The sequence below is a fragment of the Perca flavescens genome, chromosome 5 (genome assembly GCF_004354835.1).
Source record: "Perca flavescens isolate YP-PL-M2 chromosome 5, PFLA_1.0, whole genome shotgun sequence".
Lineage (NCBI taxonomy): Eukaryota > Metazoa > Chordata > Actinopteri > Perciformes > Percidae > Perca > Perca flavescens.
In genome coordinates, this window is record NC_041335.1 from 21,512,492 (window position 1) to 21,534,929 (window position 22,438).

The 22,438-nt window shown below is 39.8% G+C and overlaps 1 protein-coding gene across 4 annotated transcripts in view; it reads right to left on the bottom strand.

Annotated features, from left to right (window-relative positions):
- The window catches only part of pde4d (phosphodiesterase 4D, cAMP-specific), a 211,894-nt gene that overhangs the window by 29,727 nt on the left and 159,729 nt on the right, over window positions 1-22,438 (bottom strand). For 3 of the 4 annotated variants that reach the window (XM_028578739.1, XM_028578738.1, XM_028578740.1), the window contains 4 exons: window positions 10,580-10,771; window positions 7,631-7,667; window positions 7,455-7,531; window positions 6,987-7,036 (listed from right to left, as the gene is read on the bottom strand). In XM_028578739.1, coding sequence (XP_028434540.1) covers window positions 6,987-7,036; window positions 7,455-7,531; window positions 7,631-7,667; window positions 10,580-10,771 — 356 coding nt within the window. Of the gene's footprint in view, window positions 1-6,986; window positions 7,037-7,454; window positions 7,532-7,630; window positions 7,668-10,579; window positions 10,772-22,258; window positions 22,335-22,438 lie in introns of those variants that run through there. The other variant, XM_028578741.1, reaches the window with a different exon arrangement.

Here is a 22,438-nt window from a genome sequence, read left to right on the forward strand (position 1 = left end):
TCAGTCTCCCTTTCTATCTCTCTCTCTCTCTCTCTGGTGTGGTGTCGGTGGCTGGGGTGCTACTCTTTCTTACAGCAACTGCACTGACGTCAATGACATTCTTCTCATGCTTAGTGCGACATCAGACACCGGCGCTTGGAGAGGCCACTCTGCTGCACAGACGCAGGGCTGCAGCCAAACTATGTACCGGAACAGCTCGACAGTGAAGTTGGACTGTGAAAGGGAGAATATGAGAGATGAGGAGGAGGAATGGGAAGAAGGAGAGAAATATGCAGAGACAAGAGGAGAGGGGAGGCTGAACTACTAAGAAATAATACTGATGGGATATCAATTGGTAGATAATTCATATATGTTGTAATTTGATCGTGCATCAGCCCAGATGCTTGGATGAACAGCAGCTTTGGTTACATTTTAAGAAAGACAGTATCATGTACCAATTACAAAATAAACCTGTAATGGATTCCAATAGAATGCACTGTACCACACGTGTCATTTGCCAGTTTACTTTTTTAAATTATCCTATTTAATGATGTTTAGTTTCACTATGATTTATTCCTCGTCCTCTTGTGTTGTTTAATAAAAATGTTATTTTTCCCTCCACATGGAGCATTGATGTCCTTATACCAATGTTGTGGGTAATTTGAATGGTATGGGGAAAAAAAAGCCAAAGGACAGTATTGGTAAATTATTCATCTTTAGTACCTCCACTATACCCTATATGGAAAGATAAAGGAATTTCCATCTCTTTAAATACTCTAATACATTTTAAGAGGCCTGGTCCATTTAAATAACATATCCTATTTATCTATCCAAGCACCTCAAGCCCAAGTTGTTTCCATATAAAGTACAAGATGCAATGTCAAGGAGAGATGGAAAGGTAGAGTAATTTAGAGTAGTGGCCTCACTCATTATATAATGAACTTTATATTCACAAAAGTTTGAAAAACTACAATACCATTTTGAACTGAGTTTATGGGATGTTAAGTGGTAAAAGAATATTGTCCACAATTTCATGCATGAATGATTATGAATCAATGTTTCTCTCTTTAGCTTTAACCAGCATATATTCTCATCCACAATAGATAAAAGGTCACAGAACTGCTGGTAATTAAAAAAAAAAAATCTTAGATGATTCTGAAATATCTTCTTTACCTGAACAGTAAGTCAATGGCAGTGGGATGAGCATAGATAGGAAAGTAGAAATAGAGCAAAGAAGCATCAATGTAATCATTCTTGAAATCATTAGTATTACAAGTAGTCAATACTCAAACAAGCATGCTCATGACTTACAGCTGTCACCAGTTTATGGCAGGGCCCATAATGGCTGTGCACCAGTATGATTGTGTTCTAAATATAGAAAATGTCACCAGTTCCTCATATATAAGCAGGTTATGTATCAGGAATGTGATTCTTGGGAGAAATGTTTAGATTGATCTCCCTCAAACGTGGAAGAAGAAAGCACTTTTACACTTGAAAAAATAACAATAGTGATACAATAAATGTTTTTACCCCTCTTATGAATATGCATGACTGTGTGTGCTTATGTGATTCTATGGGTGTCTGCGCACATGCCTTAGAGATAATTTTACTAAACAAAACAAAGTGAAATTATTTATTAATGATGGAGGTTATAGTTTCCCCTGCAAACAGCAGCTAGATTACAGCCATTGATACTGCTAGAAAGCAAAGTGACTGTCAAGGACAAGTCTATTCTAGCCATCTAAGACTGTCTGTGCCATGTCCTTCTCACAACAAAAACTCAAAAAGTAGGCCAGAAAGACGCTGTCTGTCTATTGGTTACAGCACATCAGACTATTCAAGTCAGGTAATACTATATATGGCCTGACAATCCATTATTGAAGTATTGATAAGTCCATGTATGAAATACTAAAACATGGCAACCTCATGGCACCGAACTGACATCTGTATTGTATAAACCAAAACTAAACACTTTCTTTAGCTTACAGTATCTCTAAGAAGGTAAGTCGATTAAGAATGTGGGGATCTGGTAGCCTGACAAGCCAGACCCACATCAAGATGTTGGGTCACATCAAGATGTTGGGTCTGGGAACTCACCATTGGCAGGGCTCAATCCGAGGGGCGAGATAAACGGTTGTCTTTCAAATTCCCTCTGCACTCATAGCCAACCAGAGCAACGCTAGTTGATAGATTAAACTTTTGCCGTATCCGGTCAGCAAAACTCCAAACACATCTTCCTTTTTCAAGAATGACTTCAGTGTTTAACTCCAATTCTTCCAGAGTCACGGCCAAAGCAGATTTGAAAGTCTGCTGTTCGCCAGCAGCAGCCATCTTCTTTGTTTTCAAATAGCAGGGAATTCACACGGAACCTTCGCAATTCTGCCGTCCTTAAGTTAAGCCCGCCCACCGACTCTATACACAATGTGATTGGCCTGACCAGAATTTTGTTTTTCCAGCTCGCAAGCCAACGGAGAGTTGCTAGACTGACCCTGGCTGCAAATTACATTTGCTGCCGCTAGGGTGCGTCTAGATTTCTAGGCTAGGGATCTGGAGCTTCATCAACGCAAAGTTAACATCCACTATAAAAACTGCCTCATGGAATATATAGCCAGGGTTCACAAACTGTCTGTCTGTCTGACATAGGGTTACAATGGATGTCAACTTGCAAAGTACCACAAAAAAGCAGTGAACAAACCTCTCTACCTGTTTACATGCTTTTCAGAAATTGACTGAAACTTTAACAGCATCTTGGCTATACAAACAAATGATATCCACAAAAGGCTACACATGTCCAAACCTTACACAAAATAGCAAAACAACAGCTACTGATTGGGAAATATTTGCTCTTGGTTAACCAGTTATAAAGTCACCATTTTCCGCAAAATATGCCTTCCATATTTGTATTCTGACCATGTTGGATATTATTTTCATGTTCTCTGGCATCCGGGACTGCATGTCTGTGTTTGCCAGCCAATCACCACCATGCTGATATCTTACAATAGACAAAAACATCACTAACAACTCCAGCACCCTTTATTGAATCTATTTAGCCTCCAGAATTAAATAAAAGAGTAATACTACTATTAATACTTCTAATACAGTATCACTTTGGTTTAAGTCCCCTTATTTAGCATCAACTGTACAAGCAGCATATAAACATAATAAATGGTTTATAACACACCATAATGTTGTTGTGAGCAGATATACGACCATTTGTAAGTGTGTATTAACGTACAGTATTGGTCAATTATAGAGTTTCCTATGATGACATTATGTTACAATTGTTTTTTTTTGTTTTTTTTTCTTCTTACCATAAACATGGAAAAACAAGAGAGCAGGAAAAAATAAATAAATAATAATAAAAAAAAAAAAAAAAAAAAAAAAAAAGGTCTACTACGCCTTCGTTTAGTTGGTTAGCAGTGTAAATTTTGTACTTCATGTATACACAGACATTGCATATATTTATACATACATTCTCGACACAGGTTTTATACAGACCGTAGACCATATTTAAGTACATTATTTGGGGGGGATTTCGTCTTCTCAATCCATATTAATGCATGTTATTGCTTGCCATTCATGGCCAAAATAATCTTTAAGGGGAGACCAATCATTTACAAACGTATCCAGAGTTCCATCCAGTACATTATGTCTTCTTTCATATGGTAGCAGTGACAGAAGTTTTTTGCGCCAAAGAGTTAAAGTAGGAGAGTGTTCTTTAATCCAAACATGAAGAATGGAAAGGCGAGCAGCATATAGCATTATAGCCATTATTTTTGTTTCCGGCACACAGTTATTTACACCAAGGATACACAAGCTGGGATCCAGTGGCACTTTAATCCCAAAAGATTTTTCAATTTCCTGAACCACCGAAGACCAGAATGATACAAGGACAGGACCATATTAAGTGGAAATAGGTTCCTGTATCCTTTTTACATTTAAGACAAAATTTTGTACATGTGTCGTATTTACTTCGAGTTAAGGGGGTCACATGCAGCTTATTGATAATTTTATATTGTACTTCATATGATTTGTTTGATTTAGTAATTTGTCTTGCATAATTTAATACTTTGTTCCATATCTGGTCTTCCAGTGTAACACCAAAGTCAAGTTCCCAGCTTTGTTTAATATTTATTAAAACTTTATTATTTGCTATAATTTGGTCATAAATATATGTCATTGTTTTATTTTTCAATGCAGCTGCTTTTAATAAAATGCTAGCAAGCACATTTATTTTCCCGCCTTGTTTATAGTATTCAATAGAAATAAGATAGTTCCTTATTTGTAGATATCGAAAAAAGACCTGAGAGATATTAAACTCATACTGTAATTGTTGGAAAGACTTGAGAGCATTATCTGCATAAACATCTAATATTCTTATGATACCAGCTTCTCTCCACTCATTAAAGCCAGCATCAATACAGGTATGTTTAAAATCTGGATTATTAGCAATAGGAGCCAATAATGAGTATTTGTCAAGCTCGAAATATTTAACAGCACTGAGAGACCTACAGATATTTTTCAATATATAATTGTGCTTAATCTTGGTATATACTTTTGTGAAACATATAAACGGAAGGTGTTCTAACTGAACCCCATCCAGACCTATACCTTCTAAATCTGGAAAGCAGAAATGGCTTTTTTTAATCCACTCTGCCGTGAATTTTAATTGTGCGGCCCAATGATAAAATTTGAAATTTGGGATGCCAAGTCCTCCTTTTTTAATGGGTAGTTGAAGCTTTCGAAATTCCGTTCAGTCAAATGTGTCTCCTGCAACATTGCAGCAGAAACATTCTCCTTTCTCAGAAATGTAATTATCCTCTTCCGCTTGACTGGATTATTACACCCTTTGATATTAAATGAACAGAAATTTACTTGTAAAGCCATAGCATTATATGCATAAAATATCTAGTACTTTCCCCAATATGCAAGGTATTGGACATAACAATAATTATGGATCTCCTTTGGTATTTAACTAAAAAAACAAAGGAAACAAAAAAAGAAAAAAACCAAAAAAAGAGAAAAAAAAACCCAAAACATGGGCCAAAATACCAGACCAAATAGGGCTGATATTAGCCACATTAGAACGTTAACCTAAATGGTCTTGTCTGCTTTAATATACATAAAAAAAGAAAGTCGCTCCTATACTTTCAGTTCATTTACAGTCATTGGGCACAGTATGAAAAAAAGAATAAGCCCGTTTGAGCGACCATTGAAAACACAATAGGCCTACATGGCAGAATTATGAAGTCATAGAAGAGGCACTAGATTTATCCAAGTCATCGAGAAATTTCTGCGCGTCTGACGGAGTCTCAAAGCGCTTTTGTACTCCCACAAAGTCGACAGAAAGTATTATCGTGGGAAACATCATTGCATATCTTATTCCAGCAGCATATAATTTCCTTTTCACAGGAACAAACATTTGACATTTCTTCTGCACCACAGCGCTGAAATCTTGATAGATGAACACTCTGGTGTCTTTGTAGAGTAGTGTTCTCTTCTCTCGAGCAAGCTTCATCACCTTTGCCTTGTGCTGGTAATTCCCAAACTTGGCGATAATCGGCCTTGGTCTTTTACCAGCAACAGTAGCAGCAGACACACGGATGGGGATGCGATGCGCTCTCTCGATGTGCAGGGTGTCCTGTGGCAGATTCAACGTCTCCATCAGAAACTTTTGAACAAACGCCACAGGGTTGCTCTTTTCTTCACCCTCCATTATTCCAAAGATAACCACGTTGTTCTGTCGGCTTTTATTCTCGATATATTCAGCCTTTGCTTCCAGCACTTCCACTTGTTTGACCAGAACCCGCACTTTACTGTCAGTGCTTTCCAGATTATCCTCAGCAGCGCTCACACGCATTTGCACTTCAGCGATCTGTTCATTTAGTGCATTCATCGAACCATTCATCGAACCATTCATTTGCATCATCTGTTGCTCCATTGTTGTGAATCTCTGCAGAAGTTCATTTTGGCTTGGATTGAGTCTTTCCCACAGCGTTTCCATTGTGATCGGGTTTTCCCCTGCCATTGTTGCAGTAGTTTGCCGTAACAGGTGCGCACACTTTACTCTTGATTAGATCATCAAAACTTACTTAATTTTGTTTTAGTAATCCACAATAAACGCACCAGTTTTTAGCTTTATGCAGTGGCCGCTCTTTTATTGTGCCATATCTGCACGGATGAATCAAAAGGAGCTTATATTATAAAGTTTAAAGCAGACAAGGGCTGCGCTACTACACACGCACGTCTATCCTCGCAGCCATCTAACACACGTTGACTCAATTTACACACACATATTACAATTGTTGACAAATACATTATTAAAGGTGCTCTGCCATACGTATTTCATTACTTTGTGGTAATGTCTGAAGTTCTACCATGGACCAAATGCCTTGGTCACCTTGTTTCAAGCCATTCTAGCGTGGTATAGAAAGCCTACAGGAAGACTATGCTCGATTTCTGCCAGTTGTCATTAATATTCAAAAAGCTAAGCTGTTTGAATCTGATTGGCTAACAGCTAGCCAATGAGAACCTGGCTGTCAGAATCCTTTACCCAGCCCAACTGGGCGAGCTCATGAATAGTAATGAGCTCAGGCAACATGATGACAGAGGAGGTAGCAGTTCATTTTTTCACATTCACAACATAACACAAACACACCTAACATTATTTCAAAAAATGCAAGTAAAAACGCTTTTGTATGACAGGGTACCTTTTAACACTTGTATCTGCTTACACCTACATTATAGTGTGTTATGAACCATTTATTGAATGTTAATATACTGCTTATAAATGCTGAATAGGGGGACTTCAAGCAAAGTGTTACCTCTAATGCCAACAATAGTAATAATTTTTTTATATAGCTAAATAGCTAAATCTATTCCTGATTCCCAGAGCACACATCTAATTGCGCGCGCGCACACACACACACACACACACACACACACACACACACACACACACACACACACACACACACACCACCATGCTGCTCTGGCTGTACACGTACCTGTGAAGGTGGTCTTGGTGATGGGTGGTGGGTTACACATTGGTGATCTCCTGTCATGGGGCAAACAAACAAACACTGACATTTCCTTCGGAAAACAATACAATCATTGGTTTACCTTGAAATATTTTATTTACAACCCACTCATTTCTACACATGTAGGGAGCACTGTAGCAGAGGTTACCTTTACAGACTATTGCTACTGTTGTTGTAGTACTCAATAAGAACAGCAGGGGGCGAGCAAAGCCAGAGTGTGAGAGAGCACCGGACACTTATTAGTGTATATAGTAAAACTTCTTAGTCATGAAGTGTCATAAATGTGAAGTGAAGTGTCGTATCATAAATATTGTGATATGCTGGCATGTTGACCATTGTTGTCTGTAATACAGTCTCTCCTCCCACTATGTCAGATTTCATTTCTATTTGAAAAAACAAACGCAACAACAAAACGCAGCAAAGCTGGCGACTTACTTATTGGATGCTCGGTCTTGCTGTAGATTAGTTAATGCACCAAAGTTGTTTCGTACAGTTCTCAAGCTGGCAAGAACCTGAAGGGAACATGATAGATTAGAATTGAATCATACATTAGTTTGTAAAAATATGAAGACAATACATAAAATAAGAAAAACATTGGCACAAGCGCTCACCTGTGCAAAGGGCGTTACAATCATATCGTCACCATGACTAAAAGACACAAAGACAGTGGCTTTAATGTAAGCTGCAGATCTACAGTATATTAACATTTGACAACAAAGGAGTGTGCTCATGTGGTGAAAAGGTCAAGGGGAGGACGGGGAGGGAGGGGCGGGGTTCATCACATTAGATTAGTTTCAGCATCTCTGATGCACTCGATCACAGTGACATGTTTACTCATCACATCAGCGACCAGCTGAGGCCTGAGGTCACAATGTGTAATAGTTTCAACAGTTTGAGCTTTCAATAAGGGATTAATTGGTGGACATATCTCTGTACAAATAAGGTAGTTTAGTGAACGCCATTTCCAGAGAGATATTTTCACAGCAAGGACACAGTAAAACCTGCAAGCTGTCTTTGCTCTTGCTGTACAGCCATGTCCCTCACACAGTCACCCTTTCTCCATGGCTTCTCTCTCTCTTTCCATCCCTCCCCTTCTCTGCCCTTATACCCAATAGGCAGTCATAATTTAATATTTTTATTTACTTTTATTTATCCTGGAAAAGTCAGCTTCATATGGTTGACACAGCTTACCATGCTTCCCTGAGGTTCATTACCATGTAATTCACCACTGTAAGTTAATTGTCCCGGGTAGGATGACCTGCTCTGGCCACCCCTAGGTGCTGTCATTGGCAGAGGTGGGTAGTAAAGAGTTACATTTACTTGATTAAGTTTTTGAAAAAGTTATACTTCTAGGAGTAGTTTTAAATCACTATACTTTTTACTTTTACTTGAGTAGATTTGTGAAGAAGAAACTGTACTCTTACTCCGCTACATTAGGCTACAATGAGCTTGTTACTTTTCTTTTTACCTCTTTGGTATTCTACGCGTCATTGTTTTTATCCCCCCCCCTCGCGCATTTGCCTCATTTTAATGTTTTATTTTGACAGATTGATTGGATGAACTATAATTTGCCTAAAGGTGATTATTTTGTATTTTTGTCTGTCTGATTGAATGCTTGTGTTAAAAAATAAATCAGACGTTACTCAACAGTTACTCAGTACTTGAGTAGTTTTTTCACCAAGCACTTTTTTACTCTTATGCAAGTAATTATTTGGATGACTACTTTTTACTTTTACTTGAGTCATATTATTCTGAAGAAACAGTACTTTTGAGTACAATTTTTGGCTACTCTACCCACCTCTGGTCATTGGTACATCTTTTGGTCTGCTCCCATGCTAGCTATTTGTCTTTATCACGCAGAAAAGTGCAGGACATCACTCTTCGCGTTCTCAGGACTTCTTTATGCCTTCTGTCCCAAATGCCCATATGGAAATTGTAATTTGTGTATGTTGCACAATAACTTGAAACATAATAAATTAATATTGTTAAATGCTTTTAAATTTGAAATGAAAGAATTAAAAGCAGATTCCTTAAGATCTCAATGTTTTAAATTTACCTGATTACGAAACTGACTCTTTTAAATATTTCTTTTGAAATGTGAGTTCCCATTCCTGAATTTTAGTTCCTTTTCATTTCGTCTCTTATTGTGTTTTCTGTCTGTAACTGTGTTTTTATTTATGCTGTTGTCTGTCTTGGCTCCCTTAAAAAAAGAGATTCTTAATTTCAATTGGACTCTCCTGGTTAAAAAAGGTTAAAAGAAAGCTAAAGGAATCTTAAACAGTAAACCTTGAGTCTGAATCCTGCTGACCTCCGAGTCAACATTTGTTCAGGTGACATGACTGTGTTAATGGTCACGGAGCTCGCCTCCTCCTGCTCAGTTCCACAAGGCCGCAGCCACTTCATGCACACACCCACTGGCATGTGAGCTAACATGCCTGGCAAGAATGTCAGAAGAGACGCAGGCTTGTCATGTGCTTCTATCACAAGACAAATAGGACGTATTCAGAGTAAAGATAATGGGGCTATGTACTCTCTGAGAGTAGACCGATAAGAGGAGAGGCAAGAATATGAGTTAGGATATGGCTGTTCACCTCTGACTTTGGCCTTTTTGGGGCACACAGGCTACCCTAGCTCTGTTGCTCTGTTTTCTTGTAAAAACATGTCATCTGGAATATGTTGTTCTAAAGATAATTCTTGGTTAAGTAGCCTACTTTAGGAAACATGCAATTTTTTGTTTTACATGTTTAGGTTGATTGGGTTGTGAAGCCGTCTTATTAATTTTATGAAGAGAACTGTTAAGACAAGTTGCCTCCTAGCTTTCTCAAGTTTCCGTGTTCATGCAATTTAAGAGAAAAAAAGATATGAAAGGATGAGGCATAAATGATAATTTTTTTCATTTTAGGTTTTTAACATGGTAACTGGATAGTGGGCATGGGTCAAAGAAGGGTCTTTGGGTTAATACTCCAGGAAGCAGCAGTGAGGAGGATGTCTAAGGTTACTGCAGGACATTAATTTTCATCCTTTTGTCTATTTGTCATTTCTTCAAGCTGGATCAAAATGCTATATTTTTAGTCAATATTTTTATTTCCTGTAGCACTAAGTAACTAGATAGCCACCACTGTGTGAAATGAGGAATGTGCTTTTATTATATACACTGACCCAGAAGATGCCAGTTAGTGTGTATTTGTCTGGAGTGTGTTCTACTCCATCCATCCCATTATTCTTATGAGTTATACAGACATAATCAGCAATTTGCCAAATATCAAGAGTCACATAAATAGTGCTTGTGGACACTTTGTGACTGACCACCTTGTTTATGCTACTGGATATGGCTAAGAATAGATGTTACACCACACAATCAGCTGTTGGTCATGCACACTTCCCACCAGGGCCAAAGCTAGCCGCGTGGCAGCTTTAAGACCTGGTCTAATAAACATTCAGCCGTGACACAGATTCAGAGAGGCAAAACAAAGCATAATTAACCACATTTAGCACAATAGGTAGCATTTGGGTGTATTTTATGAAGGTTCAGGTGAAAGCAAAAGACACCATGCACTCACATGTCACTGGCAATGGAGGAGTTCCGGGACATAGACTTGGGTGAGAGGTCGTAGTCACTGTCGGAGCGGTACAGGAACGACTCTCTCCGTTGGCTGTGGACAAAATTGGCCTGCAGGATGAGGCCTGAGCCCGGGCTGGCCATGGGGTCCAGGGGGCTGCGACCTGATGACGTGCCATTGTCCACATCGAAACTACATATGGAGAGAAAGATAGAGGAAGAATCAGAATCTGAAACTGTACAGCTGATGCTAATTGGTATTGTAAAACAAAAATTGTATTGCATAACTAAAAACATTATTTTGAGGGTATTTGAAAGGTCAAGCAACATTTATGATCATGTTCAAATCTCCAATGACACTCCATAAAAGGAAATAATAAAAGGAAGATGAGGGGAAGGATGTAGTGATTCATTATCCTTAAAATCCATTTAGACCGCCACCTGAAATGATGCCACTCCAGTCTTTACATACAACATCTAATAAAAGTGCACACCATGCATGAATGAATAAATAAACTTCTAAAAAGGTGCTGTATGTATCAGACTGTACTTATTGCTGCATGATGTGGATTGTCTATCCATGTCTAAATAAATCAAAGGCTTTATGTAAACATTAATATGTTAGAGGTCTTGATGACTTCAGAGCTTACTCACATATCAACTAAACCCACATGACTATTTTTTCTATTGCAGCAGCATGGGCTCTGACATGCACTGTCGCTGTTAAGTGAAATTCTAATCAGTTTATCACTCATTATCTGGCTGATTATTGCATGATTATGATGGAAAAATAATTGGCTGTATCATCAACAGTTAGAACTAATGCAGCAATATTCAAAGCAATCTACATACAACCACAAGCGATATGCTTTGTTTAAACTCTGCACAGGGCCACAGGGACTACCTCTGAACTGACAATGCCAATGACTCACAGTTGAAAGGTGTCTCTAAACCAGTGACACCGTTTCCCACTGGGATGTCACGATGAGCTCCTTAGTCTCCTTGGTGATTGTTCGCCCAGGTGTAACTAATGCCTGTCATCACGGATATCTGCCTCATCACTAAGTCTATCGAGCAATCCCATAATCCCATCCTGTGTGGATGCTAAAGTCAGGGGGGATTCCCCCAAGTGCGAAACGAAATACGCGCAGGGATGACGTTCCCTTTCTCATCATCATCCTCACTATGGAAACAACCACACATTTAACCCAATATCATCTACGACTAACCAGTACAGAACACCCTGCTCATGTTAGCGCTATGTTCAATATGGAAGAGCAGAGAATGTCTTAAGAACAGAATGAACAGTGTGAGTGTACATACGTAGAAAGCATGCCCCATTGCCGAACTTAAACATCCAACTAACAACTAAAACATTCCTCGTCATTACAAAATGAGAAATGACTAAGATTGCCATCAGTACCCTTCCTGTTTTCCATCTTGAGCTTGTACATTTTCTTCAGGGTATTTCACATCCTCAACAACAGATGATTCACTGACCTAACAGGTGCAAGTTATTATCACTTTGAATGTGTTTAGCAAGTTTGGTTTGTAAGTTGTGAAACTAGGGGGTTGTACTCATGATTTGGGAACATTTTATGTGAGTGATTTTAAGAGGAAGAAGTCATTATGCTTTGCACATCTAACAGTACTGCAGGTTATCTCTGAGTATTTGAACATGCTAGGCAGCCACAACGACACACAGGACATGCCAGGCATATTTTCCCCAACAACCAAATGGCTAAATGCGGTGTTATCTCTGTGTGAACTTTCAGAGTAGCAGCAGCTAAATGAGTGTGAACTTTGGTTGTGGAATGGGATAGTTTGGCAGTCTGCCTGATGACTGAGGGAAGGGCAATCAAATTGTCCTCTTCCTGGTCTCTAACTTGTTCTTAGGCTACATCCACACTATTACTTTTTTATTTTTAAATTCATATTAATACGTCTGACAATGTGTATCACATGACCATTCACTTATGCTGATGCCAGTGTAAACAGGAAGCAGATTGATGAATGTTACTCTGTGGTTGAAAATTATGGATGTATAAGTAAGGCTGTAACGATAACAACGATAACCGCATTACCGCGGTGACGTGATGGCTTTTATTTATTCTTTATTTTTTATTTTTTGCTAGTGAAAGTTACAGGAGTGCATATGTTGTGTGATATGAAACATAGTAGGGAAGGGAAGGACTCAGCCAGACATTTTCAGCTGAGATGGACAGCATAGCAGTGCAGTGTTTTACCATTGCACTTTGCACTGCATAAATTTCCCTCGGCCCATAACTTAATCCCGACAAAACACCACAGTTGAATTTCAGCCTGTATGCACGTTTTTGTAGCGTGACCGCAGACTGCAAAGTCGCCCTCTCTCTCTGCTCAGCTGCTAGCATGCTGTGTGTAAAGGCTTGATTATACTCTGGAACGGATGCATCAGAGAGCATAGTAGGTCTGTTTATACTATCCGTTTGGAGGACGCAATTCTCACATGCGGAGTAGGTCACTAACAATTGGAGGTATACCCTCTGATGATGACATTTATGTCACGTGGACAAGTTTTTTTTTTTTAAACCATGTTTTTATTCAAGAAAGCTAAGACAATACAGATCTATTCATTTAGTTACAGTGTCTTGATTTCTGTTTTCTTATTTGAAAATCAATCCCATCCCACCCACACCACCCACATACTGCCATTACCAACCAAATAAAAGCAAAAAAAACAAACAAAAAAAAGGGTATGAGGTTGAGAGAGGGAGCAGTTCCACTTTGTGTAAGATTTGCATTTTTAAACACAAAAACATTAATCTTGATGTAGCCTTAAGGCCAATTTATGCTTCGGTGTTAAATCGACACCTTAGGTACGTGGAGATCCCAACCCTATGCCAAGCCTGATGTGCACCTCCAAAAAAATAAAAAAATTAACTACACGTTGCGGGGATTAACAACACGTACACTTTCTTTCCGTGGGAGTCGGCACTCACTCCAAAGCTAATTATCGTCATTCTCTCACTTGCTCTACCACACACTCTCCACAGACACACACACACACGCGCCGGCCCTGCTATTTTCTATAAGTATACACTTCAGGCAACTTACACAGGCTATGGCGAAAGCTCTGCGTGGAGCCTCCGCAGAACCATAAATCAGGCCTTACACACACACACACACACACACACACACACACACACACACACACACACACACACACACACACACACACACACACACACACACACACACACACACACACACACACACACACAATCCCATCCACACCATCTTATCACATCAAGTGAGCCATCTGTTTTCTTTACTGCAGGTGTGAAACTAACCTGACGCGCCAGATGGTTTGTTACACAGAACCATCTGAGAAGCCATCATTGGAAATTGTCATAAAATACCTGCCACGTGATTGGATGAACCATCTGTCTATCATGTCTGCCATTATTGTTTTGAATTAAATGAGGCAGTCATCACACTAGATAGCTGGTAGTTCAGACACAAACGCATTACTTGAAGCCTGACAAGATGGATTTTCGTGTGATACTTGATATGTGTTCTTGGAATCCAGCCACACAACAAGTGAAGTATTAACTGCCATTCCAGGCACAGGTCGGTCCGTTCTCCAGCTGTTCTTTGTAATGATAAGTGTGTATGGGTGTTTGTATCATGTTTGCATTTGAAAGAGACAAAGGTGATAGATAGATAGATAGACAGTGAAAGTAACAAAACACAACACTCAGCTTATGTTTGACAACTGATTCATTATCACACTTACTTTGACGTCACAACCTAAACAGATTGTCAGCCAAACCCCTGACACTAAATCTACTCACAGTGTGTATGAGTATGTGTGTGTATACAGTCAGTGTGACTCCACACTCCATCTTTGGGAATGATGTTAGCAACAGGTTTACTGAAGTATTGCAACAGCATTGACATCATAGTTGGAATGTCTGGCCTTTTCCCCTGCTCTGACACAAAACACATGCCTTTGATGAGCAAGCATATGTTGGGGAAAAAAAGTAAAAGAAAAAAAACTAGATAAAGCTACCCATTACAATTCATTTTCACCTGTAATTGGCGGGTTGCTAGCAGATAATATAGGTTTGTGTTAATTTGCTGTTTTCTGTATAAATTATAAAATCCTCTGGAACAAACTTGTGACGTTTGGACTATAAATTAAAATCCAGGTATACAGTGTGTTATCTTTGTTGTGATCAAAGCCCAATATCTGTGTCATGTCTAAAAATGGTTAACTGAAAAATGAAAGCAAGACACATAAACTAAGACATAATTATTACTGTAATCTAAATAGCATTACTGTGGTAAGAAATGTAGCTACAATAGCTGCAGCTTTGAGAGTAGACAAGAAAACGGCCTGCAGGGACAGTGCTTCCCACAGTTTCATTAGTTTGTAGTCATTCAGTTTAGGTTGCAGGGAAAAAAGAAAAAATACAGGATTGTATGTTGCTAAAAAAAAACTTTTAGCTGCACTGTAACAGAGCGTTGCTAGGTTAAAACACAAGACATGTACAGTACTTTAGTTGTAAGGGCACTGAGATAGATGAGTAGTGGCTGACTTTATACTGTAGGACGCAGCTGGGTCACATATACCTAAGGACACCACACTCTTCTTTTTATCCTCGGTCTTTGACTCTCCATCTCTGTTGTCTCGAGCTTCTCTATCCTTCTGCATTTGTCTTTCCCTCTCTCTCTCACACACACACACACACACACACACACACACACACACACACACACACACACACACACCCACCCCTGGGTCACTTGAGCAATTAGAAACACCACACGATTTGACGTGACAGTGCTGTGAGGAGACGTACTGGAGAAAGAGGTCAGGGCATAAGTGTCTTTTTGATACATCAGCTGGTGGGCCAGAAAATGTCCAACAATGCAAGAGACAATATGTAATCCAAACATGATATTTAAGTGCCTTCCCAAAGTGGCAAGAATAATTGAAAAATTATATAACCTTCTCTTTCACTAGTAATAAGAGACATTATAAAAAAATAAAAGATTGGGCATAAACTGCAGTTACAGGTGTGTTTAGAAAAGTGTGCCATGGTGTTGATCTCAACAGAGCTGTGGGTCGAATTAAATAGAAAGAGGGAAGACGACACTTGATTTATTTTAGAAAGCTGTGAGGACAGGCAGTGTAGGAAAGACAAGGACAGACATGTCAGAGCTGTGAGTGCGTGTGTGTGTGTGTGTGTGTGTGAGAGAGCTTTCAAGTGTCTGTATTTAAGAGGATTGTGAGGAGTGTGTTCCCTTGCATGCATGCGGAGTGTAGGTATGTGATCCTGAACAAATGCGTGGTAACCTTGACCAAGTTCTAAGTGCAAAACAGCGACCCATGGCAGAGAAAAAGATGTAGAGACCAAAGACGAAAAGACTTAGCACAGATGACGCATAAGATTCAGACATGCTGCACGTAATGGAAAAGCTGTGTTGGTTTGGTGAGATTTCAGAGCCACAGCACATCAGCTTTACATGCTTATACCCCTGATCACTTTAAATGCATAATAAAACCAACACAGTGCAGCTAGAAAACAAATCTGAGAAAATTAGATTAGTATTTTTATTTAAGGAATGTGACCTTCTCTGACTCAATGTGCTTTCCAAAAAAAACAATGAATTCGCACCAGAGACACAACAGGAGATTAGAATGAGCTTGATGGTGTTTTAAGCCCAACGTCTCCTTCAAGGCAGCGCTGCGACCGTTGACTTCAAGGCACCTAACCTTAACCCTAACCCTAACCATAACCATTGCCTAATCCTAGTGCCTTCCATGCAGCGCTGCCTGGAAGGAGACGTTGGGGGCTTAAAACACCGATAAACTTTGAATGAGTGATCTTATATGTTTATTTACGAAAAAGACAGGTCAGGTCAAAGATATTGAAACCACCAAATATATATTACTACTTTATCCTCACTGACAAACATAAAATGTCATTTTTATGGATGAGGATAAGGTACGGAAAAAGAATGATTTGGTACCAGTACTGAAACTCGGGTACCATCTGTATCGAAAAAATCAAGTTAAATTAAAGTTTAAAACACTGCTTTACTGTAATCCAGCCTTAAAGATCACACAGACCAGCTAGCCCTATGGTAGGTGAAATGTGCCAAACTTAATGAAATGAGTAAGACGGAGCATTCAGTTCTGCTTCTTTTTCTTTGCCTAAGCTTGCACATACAATAGGGAACCTAATGTTGCAGCACACGTAGGCAAAGCAGCAAATTGAGTTCCATTGTTAAATACTCTTTAACATGCTGGCTAAAAATAGCTCCATGAGGCAACATGTTAAGTGCTCATAAACCTCTAATTCTCAGCACTGTCTTTGCCATCTTGTATGGATAGTCAACAGGGGAGTGGGCAGAGCCAAACAATTCCATACCACCAGAAAACTTAAGACAAATGTAAAAGAAAAATGCAGAGGGCACTCAGACCAATTAGATAAGTGACTGACCACTTGCTGATAATAACCAAGACACGTTTTCGCTATCGGACATACTCATACGCTACACACCCCTTCTTAGGCACACATCACACGTAAATGGAAGCAGTCATGCAAACACACATGCATTAAGTGAAATTAACAACAACTAGGCGGAAAATCCTGGCAAAATTGGTCTTTGACAAATAAATCAATAAGGTGTGTGTGACACAGTGGATGGTGAATTTTATAGTTGATAACATTTCAAAGTAGGGCTGGGAATCACCAGAGACCCCACAATATGATCAGTGTTTCCTCTATGTTGATTGGCAAGTGGCGGTCCGCCACGGTATCAGAAATAAAGCGTCTATCGATTATTAGAAAACACGTTGGAGAATAGCGCGGACACGGGATTCACAACGCGAGTGGGCACACGTGCCACTCAGAGAAAAGGGAGAAAGAAAAAAGAGACAGGCTATGGAGGACCCGGTTGAGATGGCATGTGTGCATCCTTGAGAACTGTAAGTCATATAACTAATATTGTCAGTTCATTTAAGCCTGTATTAGTCTATAGTTCTTGCTCATTTTTACTCTCACCTTCACCTGTTAGCTAAATTGCACGTGGCTGTTAATTCAATACAACGCCCTTGATATCAGATCATGGCATAGTAGGCTAAACCGTGATTATTTCATACATTCATGAAACATATTGGGGAAAATTCATTCAACATAATTCACAGCCAAATAACAATAAAAAGTTGGCTATGTTATTTGAACATTTATAACCTAACCTGGCAGGCACTGCCTCCGTTTTGGTGTCTGCTGTGGTGCGAAGCGCTGTTCGGACCGTGCGCCGCTTCCCTTTTTTTCCTCCATAAACTCCGCTCTCAGCTCCTCTGCCAGTTGCTGCATGAACTTCCTTCGGGACATTTTACAGCTGGTGTACTCCTTAGAGACGATGTGTGCAATGATTCCAGCCAGTTGTTGCATGTATAAAGTTATATGAACTCGAAGACAGCTACCGACCATCTACGTGTACCACGCCCGGTGCTTTTCTTCTGATTCAGAACCAAGTCCATCCACGTCGTAGCCTACGTTACCGACTCTGGCTTTGCCTTTGGCCCATCGGTGATGCCCACACTTGTTACTCGAGACCGCTAGTTACGTTTCTCTGACAGAGACAATGATTATCACTAAGCAACCAAAATGCATCTTCAACCACGCAAAAGATTAAAAACAAAACCGCAAAAATCCGAGCGGTCAATATCGTGTATGGCCAAAATAGGTAAAAGTGATTGTATTTTCATGCCTTTTGTGTAATGTAAATAAAAACAATTTTAAATGAAAATACAGATCTGCCCCCACTGCTAAGAAAAATCCTAGAGGAAACACTGATGATATTATCACGTTACTTATGTCATGATATGATATAATTGCGCTTGTAAACATATTGCAATATTCTGCAATATATTGCAATTTATTACCTTTTTTTCCAACTTCAAATAATGTCCCCAAAGTAGAGCCCGACTGATAATGGATTTTTAAGGCTGATATCGATTCAAATATTTGGTGATTTAATAATCTGATATTCTGATATATCGGCAGATTTTTTATTTATTTTTTTAAACACAGAAACAGAAATATAGAAATACAACAAAACAAACAGATTTCGTTAACATTACTTATTTGTAGTCATTTATAAGTCCTCACTAAAATAATATTTTAATGTTTTATTGTCACAACAGAACAGAATAACATTAAAATATAAAGTTCTGATAAATAAAATGTATAAAAATACAAACTTAAGATATGAAACTTAAAGTCCTTTGAACAAAAACACACAAAAAAAAGAAAAGTGTTGCCAACAGAGACGTTGTAGAGTGCCCTCTGGTTTACAAACTATGCAACGCCAACACTCATAACATGGTTGAAGAGTGTTTCGTCCGTTTTTATTTTATTTTTTAAATATTCATTTATCAGAATTATTTAACGGCTATTATAAATGCCGATACTGATAGTTTGGAAAATGCCTAATATTGGCCGATAATATTGTCCCGCCGATGTATCGGTCGGGCTCTACCCCAAAGGAAAACTTGCCACAGAAAATATTGCGATACTATGCTGCATACATTTTTTTTCTCACCCCTATTTTGAAGTCTTTACATCAAAGTGCAGTTTCTCATTAATATACAAGACTTGAATATGTACAGAAATCTGCACTGAAAGAAGGTATGGGCTTCTCTCTCTCTCTCTCTCTCTCTCTCTCTCTCTCTCTCTCTCTCTCGTTTTTCTTGCCCTGTCAGGTATAAGCAAACTGAAACCTTCCCTTTTAGTCGTAACACTGCTTTAGTGTTCGCAGTCACTGCGCCATTCAGAAAACTCAGTCAATCATGAGAGACATACAAAGAGGTCACCATGGCAATGCGTCATCTCAGGTCACATGGTTCAAGGCAAAGGGGTACTTTGCACTTAACTATGAACCTATTTTCAGTCCTATTCATCATCTCAGGTCTGAATTCCTAAAGGTCAAATTTTAAAAATATGTTAGATAACTGGCATGTTGTCAGACCCTATGAGTGGCCAGATAACATGTATATTTACGGCCTGCCTGAGATGCCCAACTGCGGACTGACAAAGGCCAGAGGCAAACACTTGAGTTTTATTTATTATCCCAGCACACCACAACATCCCTACGGGTTTTAAAGTGGGAAAGAGGCGTTACAATAGGTGTGGAGCTAAAAGGATTTCATAAACACCTGATCGCCAAATCCTTATCTTTCACCTTTTACCAAACTCCCATAAAGCTAACACGCTGGAAAATACTCAAAATTCTGTGTACACAAACCTGCATTTACACAACTGGGTGGAGTGGGGTCTGAGTTTGGTCAAGCCAAGGGGTACGTCACACACAGACACCACATCGTTGTCTTAAATACGTAAGCACACAAGCACTCATGCAAGCAGACAAAGCATACACCGTCACAAACATACAGCTAACAGGCATTTTCCACTGGGTACGTGCGTCTGTGCTGCGTTCCGGTTTTGTACCGTCTTCCGCACGCGCCATTCCACACTGGGAGCGTCTCACCATACAGATCCATTTTGGCAACACAACTGAAGCGTGGTGTCGCAACGTCATACATCCATGGTTGCTGCTCCATGCCCTTGACCAGCAGCTGATTGGACGAACGCGTCACATGGGTCTGGCTACTTCATTTCAGATCGACAAAGGTCAGTCTGAAGGATGACTTCTATTGGATAGTCAAATCACGTTCAACGGATTCATTTGCATCAAGATGGGCATCGGCCAGCTTTTTGGACATGCAGCATTTTTTCTAATGTAGCACCGCCTTCCCGGGATGCTTTGCAGGCGCGTTAAAGTCGCTTGGCATCACCCATAGGAACAGAGTGGAGCATGGCGCGACAGAAGCGTCACACGGACAGGTGGATCTGTACGGTCAGAAGCGGAGCGTCTTGCTGCCCAACTCGCACATTTTATTGTCTCTACAAATACAGAACAATTACTTGTTTATTAAACTAGTATGTACCTTCTACTCCAAGCCCTTCTGTAATTAAACTCCATGCCTTCTCTTTTCTGGTGTTGTCATGATAAAAAGGATCTGTGATGTTTTATTATTTTTTCCACCTCTAAGATGAATCTTTTATTGTCTGTGGTCTTGTAGAGGAGACGTAGACAATACTGGGGGGGGGGCTGGCTGTCCGGGTGGCTCGCGTGAAAATAGACCTGGCGCGTATCTTTATCGGAGAGCCGCTTCACACACGCTTCTGGGACACGCCGTTGTGCGGCTGGTGGAATATCAAGCATTGACTTGAATGGCCCCGATTGCTCGCCTGTTAGAAACACACACACAGATACTGGACACAGATGTGTGTTTTATGTACTTCTCTTGATGAGAATTAGCCGACTTTCTGCATTACACATGCATACATTGCACAAGCACACCCACCCTACCACAAACAGCTTATCACTAGAATTATCACCTACAACTCAGGTTTAAAGTGATACTTATAGTCACAAATCTACTGTAAATCTTGTAAACTCAGTGATAACAATTGTGAAATACCAAGCGATGAGGAGAATTAGTGAAAGAAGCCTTGATACAACAGTAAATAACAGAAGAGAAGAGGGCAGGACAGATGAACAGGCGGTATGCTTTGTCCAGCTGACTACTGCTTTTGGTAGTCATTCAAGAAGATGGCTCATACAAACCTAACACTGCCAGATTATTAGCTTTTAATATGCTACATTCAGCTCCAACACTAATATGAGTGTAGCTACACTACACTTCACACCCTCAAACCACATCACGTATTGTCTGTAATCTGCACCGCTCAGTAAACTACTGCCCTCAGAGACCTAATTAATATGTCTTCATTTCACACAAGCGTCATTTCCTGCTGGAGAGGTTATAGAGCAGATTAATAAACTGACAAAGTGTGAGTACTGTGAACCTCCCACAAACTCTGTGCATTGGACCAGGGTTGTTCTGATCCATTTACAGCTCTGCCTCGGAGTACAACAATAAAAAAAAACTGTGCTACAGGGCAGAGTGCTGACAAGCAAGGACAAGTTGAGACAGGAGGGGAAGGAGACATGAGAGGGAGGGCAGGGCAATTTGTGCCCCTGGCATGCGCTCTGCATCCTGCATTTATCTGGAGCCATTTGCAGACAGGACAATGTATGGAGTAACACAACACATTCTTCAATGAATGATTCCTTTGCTGTTTTACACAATTTCACTGGAGGAATAGACAGTGAGTTCTATTGAAAGCACACTGAGGTTAAGACACCAGGGTCATGACAACTACAGCAAGTGTCATGTTGTTATTAACTCCGTCTCATAAAGCACAAAATAAACTAGAGTTAAGGACAGACCAAATCTAAAACCGATCACAGAACTTGTCATGCCATGCACACAAAAACCCTGTAACTGACATATCTACAGGGTACAGAGGGTTTCCACAGCAAACCATGGAAGAGGCAGAGAAGTTTTAAGGTCAAGAAGAGTGATGGCAAGCAGGTACAAACAAAGTAAAGGAAGGACTTCTGGGAAGAAGCCGGTGAGGCAGAGGAAGTATTTTGGAGAGCGACAAACAGGCGGATGAAGAACAATAGAGCAAAACACACACACACACACACACACAACAGGATTAACATGGAAATGTTACCAGTAGGACAACGTTCTCCATCTATTTACCATATTCCCTCTGTGTTCTTCAATGAGCTGGTGGAGCGCGACCGTGGTTTAAGAATGATACTCATGGTCTGGCTTTTCCTTCCACATTACATCTGCAAACACACACACACACACACAAAGCCACACACACACACACACACACACACACACACACACACAAAGCCACACACACACACACAC